Source organism: Phyllopteryx taeniolatus, chromosome 10 (genome assembly GCF_024500385.1).
Source record: "Phyllopteryx taeniolatus isolate TA_2022b chromosome 10, UOR_Ptae_1.2, whole genome shotgun sequence".
Taxonomy (NCBI): Eukaryota; Metazoa; Chordata; class Actinopteri; order Syngnathiformes; family Syngnathidae; genus Phyllopteryx; species Phyllopteryx taeniolatus.
Window position 1 is genome coordinate 13,261,927 of NC_084511.1, and position 12,782 is coordinate 13,274,708.

At 40.4% G+C, this 12,782-nt stretch overlaps 1 protein-coding gene across 3 annotated transcripts in view; it reads left to right on the forward strand.

Annotated features, from left to right (window-relative positions):
• Positions 1-10,173, forward strand: part of kdm3b (lysine (K)-specific demethylase 3B) — a 29,970-nt gene extending 19,797 nt beyond the window's left edge. For 2 of the 3 annotated variants that reach the window (XM_061788293.1, XM_061788294.1), the window contains exons 15-25: positions 49-302; positions 512-784; positions 907-1,078; positions 1,178-1,268; positions 1,387-1,517; positions 1,909-2,028; positions 2,885-2,908; positions 5,767-5,906; positions 6,018-6,194; positions 6,325-6,459; positions 9,096-10,173. In XM_061788293.1, the coding sequence (XP_061644277.1) occupies positions 49-302; positions 512-784; positions 907-1,078; positions 1,178-1,268; positions 1,387-1,517; positions 1,909-2,028; positions 2,885-2,908; positions 5,767-5,906; positions 6,018-6,194; positions 6,325-6,459; positions 9,096-9,176 (1,598 nt within the window). In that variant the 3' untranslated portion in view covers positions 9,177-10,173. The remainder of the gene's footprint in view (positions 1-48; positions 303-511; positions 785-906; positions 1,079-1,177; positions 1,269-1,386; positions 1,518-1,908; positions 2,029-2,884; positions 2,909-5,766; positions 5,907-6,017; positions 6,195-6,324; positions 6,460-9,095) is intronic. The other variant, XM_061788296.1, reaches the window with a different exon arrangement.
• The last annotated feature ends 2,609 nt before the right edge of the window (positions 10,174-12,782 follow it).

Sequence of the window (12,782 nt, forward strand, 5' to 3'; positions counted from 1 at the left end):
GTCTTTCAATTTCAAAGTGTTTAAATCGCTGTCTTCTTTACCATTCAGAATCTGGTTCACTTCGCGCCATTATGAATCGGGAAAGTCGGCCTCATTTTGGCCTGGACTCACTCAGTACCCTGTCAAGACCTTCGGCTTCCAGTCCCAAGCTCTTTAACAGCCTTTTACTAGGCTCCAGCGTGACCCATTCCAAACCTGAAGGTTCCAGTCTCCGGGACCTGCTCAACTCTGGACCTGGCAAGCTTCCCCAAGGACATGGAGAGAGCGGGGTACCATTCCCGTCCATCTTTACCTCCGGAGGCGTATGTGTAAACTCTTCATTTGTGTGCGCGCGTGCGTGGTGTGGGAGAACTCTTACTGTTTGGTTGCCAACTACTGGTTCAATAAAGAACCCAAAAATTACAGTGTTTTGAAATTGTTATGGGTTAAACTACTAAAAACACATTACAATTCAAAAGGTATTCTCTGTAAGTGCATTGCTTGTAAACCACTTACAATTTTCTTTACTCAGAGTGACAAGCTGAAGAGCAACCTTCCCAACTTCTTGGACCACATCATCGCCTCAGTTGTGGAGACCAAGAAGGCAGAAGGCCGCCGTACCGGACCCTCTGAGGGAGGTGATCTTGGTGTGTTGGGAGCTCGTAAAGATGGAATAATGGGCCTCAGTGTTTTGGAACCACACACCTCGCACTCCTGGCTCTGTGATGGGCGACTCCTTTGCCTCCAGGATCCCAGCAATAGCAACAATTGGAAGATTTTTAGAGAGTGCTGGAAGCAGGGACAAGTAAGAACCACTATTCATATTCCATATGTTGTTTTTTCTCTCCATTAGTGTGGAACAAGGAACATTTTTCATTAAAAATGGCTTCACATTATTGAGCTTAATTCCTTTTCCTTCATGCCTAGCCTGTCTTGGTGTCAGGGATACATAAAAGACTGAAATCTGAGTTATGGCGTCCTGAGGCCTTTAGTGAGGAGTTTGGGGACCAGGATGTAGACTTGGTCAATTGCAGAAACTGTGCCATCATTAATGATGTGAAGGTGCGAGACTTTTGGGACGGCTTCCAGATCATCTCCAGTGAGTTCTCCAATACTTTGCAAATGTATCTTTTTTTTCTTCCTTTGGACTGCATTGCATGCCTCCATTCAACATTGATATATTTTTTATAAACTGCAGAGCGACTGAAAGATGGTGACGGTAACCCAATGGTATTGAAATTAAAGGACTGGCCTCCAGGAGAAGACTTTAGGGATATGATGCCCACACGGTGAGTAAAAAAACAAACAAACAAAAAAAGAAAACAATTCCAAGTCTGCAAATATCGTTATATTGAGAGTTGCGTTTATGTTTAGGAATCTATTCACGTGTGTCTGTCTGTCTCACAGGTTTGACGATTTGATGGACAACCTTCCCTTGCCTGAGTACACTAAAAGAGATGGCCGGCTAAACCTTGCGGCCCGTCTGCCTAACTTTTTTGTTCGACCAGATCTAGGACCAAAGATGTACAATGCTTATGGTGGGAAGACGTGGCCAAGTTTCATCATTCCACTCTTTTAATTTTTGCTCCATTACAGTGGACCCCTACTATTCATGAGGGATAGGGAATCGACCGCGAATAGCGAAATCCATGTATAATTGACGGCAATTGTAATGGCATTGGGGGAGGGGGGGATTTTTTCCCATATATTTTTGAATAAACAGGAATAAACTGGCAATAAGAATTATCTGGACTGGTTCCCTCCTAAAAAGAAATAGAAAAATTACAAAAGAAAAAAATTATCTGGGGAAAAAAAAATGCAAGCGGGTGAATCTGCGGGTGCCTAACTGCGAGTGTGCGGGGTTCCACTGTGTTGCATTTTTGTTTTCTGTTTCTCTGACCGTCTCTTACAAGATTGTTGTTTTTTCAGGACTGATCTCGACAGAAGACAGGAAGGTGGGCACCACCAACCTTCATCTTGATGTGTCAGATGCAGTCAATGTCATGGTTTATGTTGGAATACCTCTTGGAGAAGGAGACCTGGAGAAAGGTCAGAGGACTTGCACACTCAACAACACCCCCTTTCTTCCTTCATTATAGTTCAGAAATGACACTTCAATTGGTACCCACTCATCAGATAGCATACGCCACTTTTTTGTGTCAATTTTGATAATTTGAAAACGAATTCTCAACTCATACGTGCTATAATACCATCATCATTTTCTTAGAATTGTTCATTAATGCCCATTTCCCACCGTAAGATATACGAGAAACGTATTGAGCTCCATTTTTAAATATTAAGCTGCCGTAGGATTGGCTAGACTCATTAGTTCCCCCTGAATTTTAATTCTTCATCTTACCAAGACATTGTGATGATTCTATGCTTCCAACTTTGTGGTTTGGGGAAGGCCACATTCTGTGAAAGTATGACTGTGCCCAAGCGCGCAAATCCCTGACCTCAACCCTGCCTTTGGGATGAACTAGAACTAGGCCTTTCAGGTCCAGCTTTAAAGACGTCTGACCCCACAAATGGGTTCTGTGATAACAAACAACTAAAATTCACACAGCAACACCTGTGCAGTCTTCCCTTAAGCCTTTTTTTTTTTTTTTTTTTTTAGTTCAAAGCTTTAGAGGATCCAGGATCTACTAATCCAAATTTTTTAAAATATATATTGCTTGAGATGGATAAAAATAATTTGAGCCTTGTCAATTCAGTTGGAGCTGAATTGGCGGTAGACAACAACAATAAATAATATTCTCAGGTTGACTAAGAGCCAAAGCATCCATTATTCCTTGTCACTGTTGTTTATTGCCACACCTACTCATCATTGGCTTACAAAGGACCCGTAAAAGAAAATTCAGTGGGTATCTGTCCTTTTCATTTTGGCAACATTTCTCCTTCACAGAGGCAGATATCAATGGACGCAAAGGTGTGTAGACTTTCAGTTGTATCACTTGAGTAGCATGCATTTCTTCCTGACTAACTCCCACTCTTGACTCTTCCACTCTTCACTCTGTAACAGGGCTGGGCGATATGGCCTTAAAATAAAATCTAAGATTTCTTTCTCAAAATCTGATTTTGATTTTAATAAATTTTTCACCTTCGCTTATAGAAAAACAAATGATGACATTTAAAAACAACAACAAAAAAAGTCTGGGATTTGCTTTATATCAATTTACATACATTTCTCTAGCAATTTTTTTTCCTGCACTCACTTGGATCAACTTAGACAGAAATAATACATAAATAAAATCCATTTTCTTTACAGATAATGTAAACAGGATCGTTAATAAATAATTATTTTATATGTTCATCAATTTAACATAAAAATAGCCGTTATACGGACCAGCCGAGCCATACTGTTAATCTTTTGTTGAAGTGTATGGTCACACTCTTGCATACAGGTATATTTATGGCTTGGAAACACATACAGTGGCTGAAATAAGTATTTAACACAACCATTTTTCTCACTAAATATACTTCCGAAGGTGCTATTGACCTGAAAATGTCACCATATTTCAGGAACAACCCAAGTAATCCATACATACAAAGAAAGTAGAACAAATAAGATCAGAAAATAAGTTGTGAAATGACACAGGTAAAAAGTATTGAACGCGCCAACTGGTATTTATTTAATACTTTGTACAAAAGCCTTTGTTTGCAATGACAGCTTCAAGACACCTCCTATACACTTTTGACCTGTGTCATTTCACAATATTACACAACTTATTTTCTGATCTTATTCGTTGTACTTTCTATATATGTATGGGTTACTTGGGTTGTTCCCAACACCTGGTGAAATTTAAATGTCAATAGCACCTTTGGAAATATATTTAATGAGAAAAATTACGTATTAAATACTTATTTCAGCCGCTGTACCTCAGGTCAAAAGTTTGACATTTTGATAAATTACTGCTTTTGCAATATATAAATGGGCTCCGTGTCTTTAAAAATGTTCAGTGCAATTGACTCAGTGATTGCCTTCCACTGGGCTCCTTTTTTGTTATCCAAAAAACTGTGAAAATGATTCCGCTTATGTTGTCTGTTTTGTAGCAAGAATAAGTCTCTAGTCGATTTTTAAAAAAATAGTCGCTATTGGAATTGTAAAAGTTGCTAAGTTGGCAACACTGACTTATTTTGTAAACTATAGCGCCACTGTGTTTGCAGCAGTATTGTTTGTGGAAGCAGTGCTTGTCAGCGGGGACACACTTAAATTTACAGAAGCTGTTAAAGAATGTTTATTTTATTCAGTTAAAAAACATCCTGAAAAATAAACTTTATTTGCCTGCTCTGGAATTATCTTTGCGTTAGGTGTAGAGTATCTCTAAAATGGTTTCCTTGAATCTCTTCTGTATTTATATGAACATAATCTTTATTAGTACCACAAATGAATAATTATCATTGAAAACTCTCCCTGTGGAAGTCACATTCTTCTTTATCAATGCCAGAACCTCCTTGACCACACTCACCCACCCTCCAGCAAAAATGTTGCTTACACTTCTTTGCAGCTGCAATATGTCCAGTTTCTGTGAACTTGGTGTGCTCTTTGGGAGAAAGGTTTGAAGGGCATCTAGACCTCTGTCAGGTGTCGCCTCTCTCCTATTCCAGTCTTTAGTTGACATGCAGATAAACTGTCTGCTTTCGCCTTTTCCTATTTTGCATTGGAGAATGGCAGTTTACAAAATACATTCACAAGAAAGCAAACTCACATGGTGTGACTTGGCACACTGGGTGAAACGCATGTACAATCGAAAGATTTAACCTTCATACACATTTGCTGGTATGGTCCTCGCATAGAGACTGTATACCAAAGCAAACCCATAAGAAAAAAATATTTTTTTGCTTTTCTGAATCCCTTGTTCACCTGTTATCTTGTTAGAAACGGTTCATGTTGTAGTCTGTGCTTTTGTCAATCTGAGGCTGTGGATGTGAACAATGTGCCAGTAAGCGAGATTGTGTAGTGTGTAAACCATTCATGTCTGTGCAAAAGTCCTCATATTGTTACTATTTTACAGTAGCTCTAAATGCCTGACAAATGACGATGAAGCAATGACTCCACAGAAGAGTTACATCTCTTCCTCAGATGCTTGGGGAAACGCTGTATATTTTGGCTTTCTCAACGGGCTTGAGGAAAATGATCGGCAGCTGCTATTGGTGCATCTTCAAGCTAATGAAGAGGGTGTTATATGTCTCCAACTCTCAATAGTAGTTTTGGCGGCATCGCGAAATTCAGTGGGTGCACAGCCGTATGTACAGACAGTACTTTTGTTCATGCCATGATAGCGCCTCAACCTTTTTCTTCCTTGAGCATATCCAGGAGGTTTATCTTCTGGGGCATTATAATTTTCTTGGGGCGCTTCAGCTTTTTGGGGCAGCACAGCGTTTGGGTGGCATCTTGAGGTGTTAAGGAGCACAAACTATGCGGGGATACTGTACTTTACGCAGTGAAACACTTGAACAGTGTAAATTACCTCATGGGGTGATCACATTTTAACCAAGAAAGGCACATACCTACAGTATTACAGTACTGTATGCAGTATTGATATTTTTGCTGTATTTGTTATTCAAGAATTAGTAAATTGTAATATTGTAAATGTATTAGCCATGAAAACTAAATAATTTGGGGGCTTTTTGTAACCCTGCAGAAAATCATAAATAAGCAAATTCGTAAATGCATTAATAAAATTACATCAGGGCAATTTGTGCCTACAAAACAAGACAGAAGAGTACTGATGTAAGAAACTCTGCTGATGTCATTGTGTGTCGGTGTTTTGTTTGAACACCCAGAGGTCATGACCACTATTGAGGAGGGAGATGTGGATGAAATGACAAAGAGGAGAGTGTACACACAAAATGAGAAACCCGGAGCTCTCTGGCACATCTATGCTGCCAAGGATGCAGAGAAGATCAGAGAACTGCTGCGCAAGGTTAGCAGCCAGTGGAGACTGTGCTGATTGCACCTCCCTGATAAATCAGTTAAGTTGCAGCATCGGTACCTCTGCAAGCTTTTCAATTGATATGTGTGTTTTACTGCCAAGGTGGGAGAGGAGCAGGGTCAGGAGAACCCTCTCGACCACGACCCCATTCATGATCAGAGCTGGTACTTGGACCAGGTTCTCCGCCGCAGACTCAATGAAGAATATGGTGTCCAGGGCTGGGCCATTGTTCAGTTTTTAGGTGATGCTGTTTTTATCCCTGCTGGAGCTCCACACCAGGTAAAGGCCTGTATATGGAGAGATATGGCAACATGCATCCCTGCCTGTCTGTTTACCCTTCAGTTAATGATATATGCCTGTCTGTTTACCTTTTCAGTTAATGATATGTTGTTTGTTCTTCTGCTTTCAGGTGCACAACTTGTACAGTTGTATCAAGGTGGCTGAGGACTTTGTGTCTCCAGAGCACGTGAGACATTGCTTCAGATTGACACAGGAGTTCCGACACCTGTCTACCACTCATACGAACCATGAAGACAAGCTTCAGGTAGGTGGGCAAAATACACGCCCTTTTTTTCGTGCTGACAGTTTAATTATACCCAGGGATGTGTGCTTTAACACAATCATGCAAAAACTACTCAAGCAATGTTTGCAAAACCATGACATTTTGGTGCCGATTCGGATCACTCATTTGTTTCTTTATACACAAACCTTTGTAGAAATTTATTTGATGCGGTTTGTGTAATCCTGCTAGTACAAACACATTAACACACTCAAAAACACCATTTTTTTAAAAACCTAGTAACATAGGCATAAGTAGGGGGTGTGCAATATGTGCGTTAAATGGTATAAATTTGGCCTATGGTATAGGTTTGGACTACCAATCGCAATAACACTAGTTGATGATGTCATTGTATCTGCCTCAGTGTGAAAATGGCTTAAAGTTTTCCATAAAGAACGGCCTCTTCAGCCTGAGTACTAGTTCTCGGGGAATTTAGTTTTGTGTGTGTGTGGGGGGGGGGGGGGCTTTTGGGGGAACGCTTTTGTGTTGTATCGCCTGTCAAAAATCGGGCTAAAAATGCCTTCAAATTTGAATAAAACAGTATAACTTCATCATTTCTCAACATACTGTATCACTACAGAAATTCACACACTAATGTAATTGGCCATGCTAAAATCGATTTTGAATTAATTTCTTATGAAGATGCTCATGTAAAGGCTCTTATTAGCATGCATTGACAAAATGTTTTTCCAAATTTCATAATTTTTTTCAAGGGATGGTCTATTATTTTAAAAAGGAAAATAAGGAAGCTAAGCTATACAAATTTGGACGTTAATATATCAACCCATTATGGACTTAAAAATGTCACCATTGTTTGCCACAGTAACAGGAATTTTGTAATAGTTACATTATTTCGTTACAAACGCTATTTCTCAGGAATGACTGGATGGATTTAGCTGAAACTTTTTATGCACCTACTTATAAAGCTATGGTGTGCTACTATGAAGTTTCGTGTTATACAATAAATTCTACTGGATGCAATAGATGCCTGAAGTTATAAGACCCCCCGCCCCCACAAATCTAGTCTATTGTCTTGGAAAATACTCATAAATGGTGGAAAATTCTCATTTGCAATGCAAAGCTATGAATATTTAAAGCTGTCATCTTGAATAAATAGTACAGTTGTGTATAGATTGCCCTACAATACATATACACGCATTCAACGTGGACAGATAGCCTCGTAGCTTAGCTCAGTTCATGCTCATTCTTTGGACAAAACTGCAAGACTACACAATCATTGACATTTTACCAACAAGCAAAGCAAACTACATCAGCACAACATTGCTGTTGTTTTTTTCCCCCTTTTTTGTGGGTGAATGGGCCACTTCATTAGGGACAGCGAGGAAGAGGTGAACGCGAATGTGTCAGTCACAGCAGCCCGTGGTTTCACTCGTTTCTAAGTTCAACTGCAGCAGAAAACTGCAATGATGCACAACTTTTTCATATCAACAGTTGCTATGGGGTTTTAATAAATACACTAAACGGCGACAATGTCAATACTCACTGGGAAATGCTCTATTTTCCGACTCGCATCTACGTCCACAGCCACACTCATCATCCGTTTTCTTCTAAGGAAAGCCCTTCTTCGACTAACTGAAAAAGTTTAGCAAAAAATATCCACAAATCAGATCGTATGGACAGAAATTCCAAGGTGTGCTCCAAGTTGACCCACTACAAATTACGTCTTGTTTTAACTTCGTCACTTGCACTACAAAAAACAATGCAAATAGAACATTTGTGAGAAGAGCAGTGTAGACAGTCAAACAAGTCATGTTCTTTCGTCATAAATTAATTAATTTATTTGTTATGGAGGATTTTAGAAGCGTTTGAAGTGCATGGTTTTTTAGAAAATTCCCCCAAGAAGCGGCAACTTGTCACTTGCTGCTTCAAGCATGTCTGATCGCAATGTTGGAGGATCTGTCAGCCGTACATGCATCTATGTCGAACAGTTACCCATCCTTCCTGCTTTCCCGGGTGCTCGAGATACAATTCTTTGCTGTCTGAATGCTTTTGTTAAGTTTTGATTTTTATTTATTTTTTCGGGGGCGGGATTTTCATAGGATTTGTTGTTGTTGTCCCACTCGGGTCGTCACAGCGAGTCACTCACATGATTTTGTCAGTTTTTATGCCAGATACCCTTGTTGAGCAACCCACCCATTTTCTATCCAGGCTTGGGATAAGCAGTAGCTGGGCACTGGCTGGGATTCAAACCCATGCCATCTGCATGAAAGGCAGCAGTCTGTACCACTACACTTACCTGTGACCCAGGGCAAATAAATCAACTAGAATTCGATTTCTAAAACATGTTTTAACTACAATGTTTTATGTAAAATTTTAAAATTAACAACTGTCATAAAGAGAAGCTAACCACTTTTTTTTTTTTTATGAAACTAAAATAAAGTAAAAACTACTTCCCCTTCGAAAATACTTATTATTATTGGAGCGGTAACAGGAGTGTTTGCAATGTGATACTGTCCCCTAGTGGCGTTTATAAGTAATGTGGAATTTGTCAGAACCAAACCAGCGAATACAAAATGCACATTACATATTTGTATACATGGTACATATGACAGTGATTATGTATGCAGGCAGGTAACTAATTCTGTCTTTTTTTTATGTAGGTGAAAAACATCATTTATCATGCAGTGAAGGACGCAGTCGGCACACTAAAGGCGCATGACCCAAAACTAGCCCGCCCGTAGCCGCTGACCTCTTTGCCGTGACGACTGGCCTCCCAAGACCACTTCACTCCACCACATAAGACCTTGACATGACACACACCCACTATCAAGCTACACAGTACAGACATCAAGTGTAGTTTTTCAAGGGCAGTGACAGTTTGTATATGGTGGAATAGAACGTCAAATTTGGTGGAGGGTTTAGACCCGTTTTTTTGTGCTTGTTGGAGCGCCAATGAAGGAAGTCCTTAATCGCTCTCACAATAAGTGCAAACTTGTCTGTTTTTTTTTTGTTTTTTGTTTTGATTAACTTTGTATTTAAGGTCAATGTGTTTGTTTTGTTGTTTCCATTGTATATGTACAATGTGTGAGCAAGGGAGGTAAAAGCTGACGTGCCTTCGGAGCAGATGTTCAGCGACCATATAAGAAACTGATATGTGCGTTCCAGACTCATGTTTCTATTTTAATGACATCAATGTATTTCAATAGATGCAAGGTTAACCTGTTTTTGTAGATTTTTGTTGTTGTTCTTGCAGTTTTCAAACTGGGTGCTTCTACCCTCAGTGGCTGAAAATGGATTTGTGAAGCAGCCAGTGAAGGAAGCAGACCAAAGTTTTGTATTTTTAGTTTATACTTTAAGGAGAATTTTCTTTTATACCCCCCTTTATCATTGCATAGGTAATGATCAGGAGGATTTCATAGAAGAAGCTTTTTTTTTTTTTTTGGGTAACTGTTTCCCAGGCTGAATAACTGAAGAGTTCCAACAACATTGTTCTAAAATCACATTTGCAGCTGAACAGAACTACTGGCCATTAGCATTGTATCAATATATATTGATCTTAGCAGTCTGTTTGATTTTTCACAATAAAGTTAAGAGAAATGGTAGTGTGTGTGTGTGTGCGTGCGTGCGTGTGTGTGTTTTCATAAAGCAACTATGTCATTGTCTAATTGCTTGTTTTGTTGATCATCAATAAAATGTATTTGTGAAATATTGAACTAAAGTTGCTACTTGGAGCATTTACCCATTTGAAAGTGTTTTTTTTTAAATTTTATTTTTTTAATAGAAATATTTTGGTATTACAGTGGACCTCCACTATACACAGGGGATAGGGACTGGGCACTACCGGGAATAGCAAAAATCTGGTAACAGTTGATGAACTTTATTGCATAAAAAATGACCCAAAAATAAAGTTTTAAAAATCTGAAAGAAAAAAAACCCATCTGCAAATAGGTGAATCTTTCATGTCAGAGTGAACAGTACAATTACGATTGTTTTTCAAATCCGTCCCAGGCCTCTTTCATATGTACATAGAGATCAGATGTGTCCGACGCCAGTGCAATATGGACGAGCAAGTAGCCCGCCTCCAACCTATACGTCATCAAAAGGGAGTCAGTGGCCAAAAGATGTTTTACAACTTGATAAATTTGCACAAAATCCTTGAAATTGCCACAAGTGCGTCTTGACGAGAGACGCAAGGGGATGTTATTAGGATTCCCACAAATTTTCAGGGCAGGACACGCCCCACTGCAACCTGATTGGCTCCTGCGTCGCGAGAAGGACAGACCACGCCGATGCAACGAGATGACCGTCCGAAACGTGTCTCATTTTTACCAAATAAAAACAGAAGTTTGCTATAGTTAGGTTTAGGGCTCGGTCTTAAAGCGATTTAGGATGGGTTAACATTAGGATTAGCGTGGGTTGAGGGTTAGTGGGGAAACGTGAACGCTTTTCCTGTTTGGAAGCAGGAGCGCGTATTCTGCAGAGATAGAACAGCCAATCATAGTGCAGCGGCACGTGTCCTGGAGCCACTAATAGTGCAACAGGGCGTGTCCTGCCCAGAAACTGTGTGGGAATCCTAATAACACCGCGAGGACCTGTATTATAATATTGCTGTAATCTCCCTCACCCACGACTGCGAGGTGGGCGAGCTAGACGTGCAAGTGCAGCTATTCCGGTCGAAGAGCTTGGATATCAATTATGCATATCAATTATTTATTCGTCGGCTTCTTCATTTACCTTCGCCAAAGTCGCGAAACATCCTCTCCTCCAGTAGCAGTCGTGTGTAGTTACCTCGTACGTATGTGGTCCACCGTCCAGGACGACATTGTCTGTGACTATGCACTTTACTCGCTTTATTTCCATCAACGGTAACAGAAAGTACTCCGGGTACTGATAGAGGCTACAATTCACACCCAGCAGCTCCACACGCCTAAATGTCCATTTGCTTTTCCATCTTTGCTGGTGTCACAACCAGGTCCAGCCCTTAAAGCAATGATCCACAACTTTTTTTTGCTTAAAAAAGTCATTTTCACCCAAGCCACTACTAGAGATGACACAATCCTGATTGGGCCATTCAGCTCCTCTAACATCTTGTTGTATTTGTCAGTATCTTATTTTTTATATTTAGTGAATGCCCTATTTGTTTCCCACGCTGGCCCGTTTGGTGGCGCATCGGAAATTACAGCACTGAAATGATGCATGTCCTTCAAAACATAGTAAAAATGTTGTAGAATCATATAAGGGGCATAACATGCATTGTCTACATCATATTGATGCAACGGCAGTGTTCTTTTGATCTAATAGAGAATTGGAGTTGCCAAAAGTTACATACTATGCATTAACAACCCAAACTCAGAGTTGCAGATATTACAGGATGTTTACATCACACAGGTTTCTTATTCTCTGTTTTTGGTGACTTCCTGTTGGTTACGGCACCATTTACAGGCCTGGCATATATACTGCAGTATTTCTGTGTTTTGAGTCACTGGTGGTGTAAGGATACATTTGCCTGACTTTGGTGTGGGTTCAGTTGCCACTCAGTGACAGTGTGAATGTCAGTGTTAGTGGTTGTCTGTCTCTATCTGTGCCCTGCAACTGGCTGGTGACCATTTAGGGGTGTAGTCCGCCTTTTGCCCGAAGTCAGCTGGGATAGGCTCCAGAGCCCCGCGACCCTGAACAGGATAAGCGGTATTGAAAATGGATGGATGGATGGATGTTTCTGTGTTTTTGTGTGGACACACATTTCAAGAATAAATTCAATACAATTCAGTCTTTTGGGCCTGTAAAGTTAATTCAGGGATTCATTTTTAAATACATGATACATGTTTGAAGACCATTGCTGAAAACGTACAAAGACTGAGAACAATGTAGTCTTCAATCTACTATATGCGGAACGTCACAAGATCCAACCCGGAAAAGAGCCTCTTCTAGCTCACAGTATAAATTAAGGCACACTGATAATTTATTCTGGCGGCACGGTGACCGACTGGTTAGCACATCTGCCTCACAGTTCTGCGGACCGGGGTTCAAATTCCGCCCCCGCCTGTGTGGAGTTTGCATGTTCTCCCCATGCCTGCGTGGTTTTCTCCGGGTACTCCGGTTTCCTCCCACATCCCAAAGGCATGCAGGGTAGGTTAATTGAAGACTTTAAATTGCCCGTAGGTGTGAATGTGAGTCTGAATGGTTGTTTGTTTCTACGTGCCCTGCGATTGGCTGGCGAGAAGTTCAGGGTGTACCCCGCCTCTCACCCAAAGATTGCTGGGATAGACTCCAGCACGCCCGCGACCCCAGTGAGGATCAGCGGAACGGTAGGTAAATGAATGAATGATAATTTATTCCTGTTTTCTCCA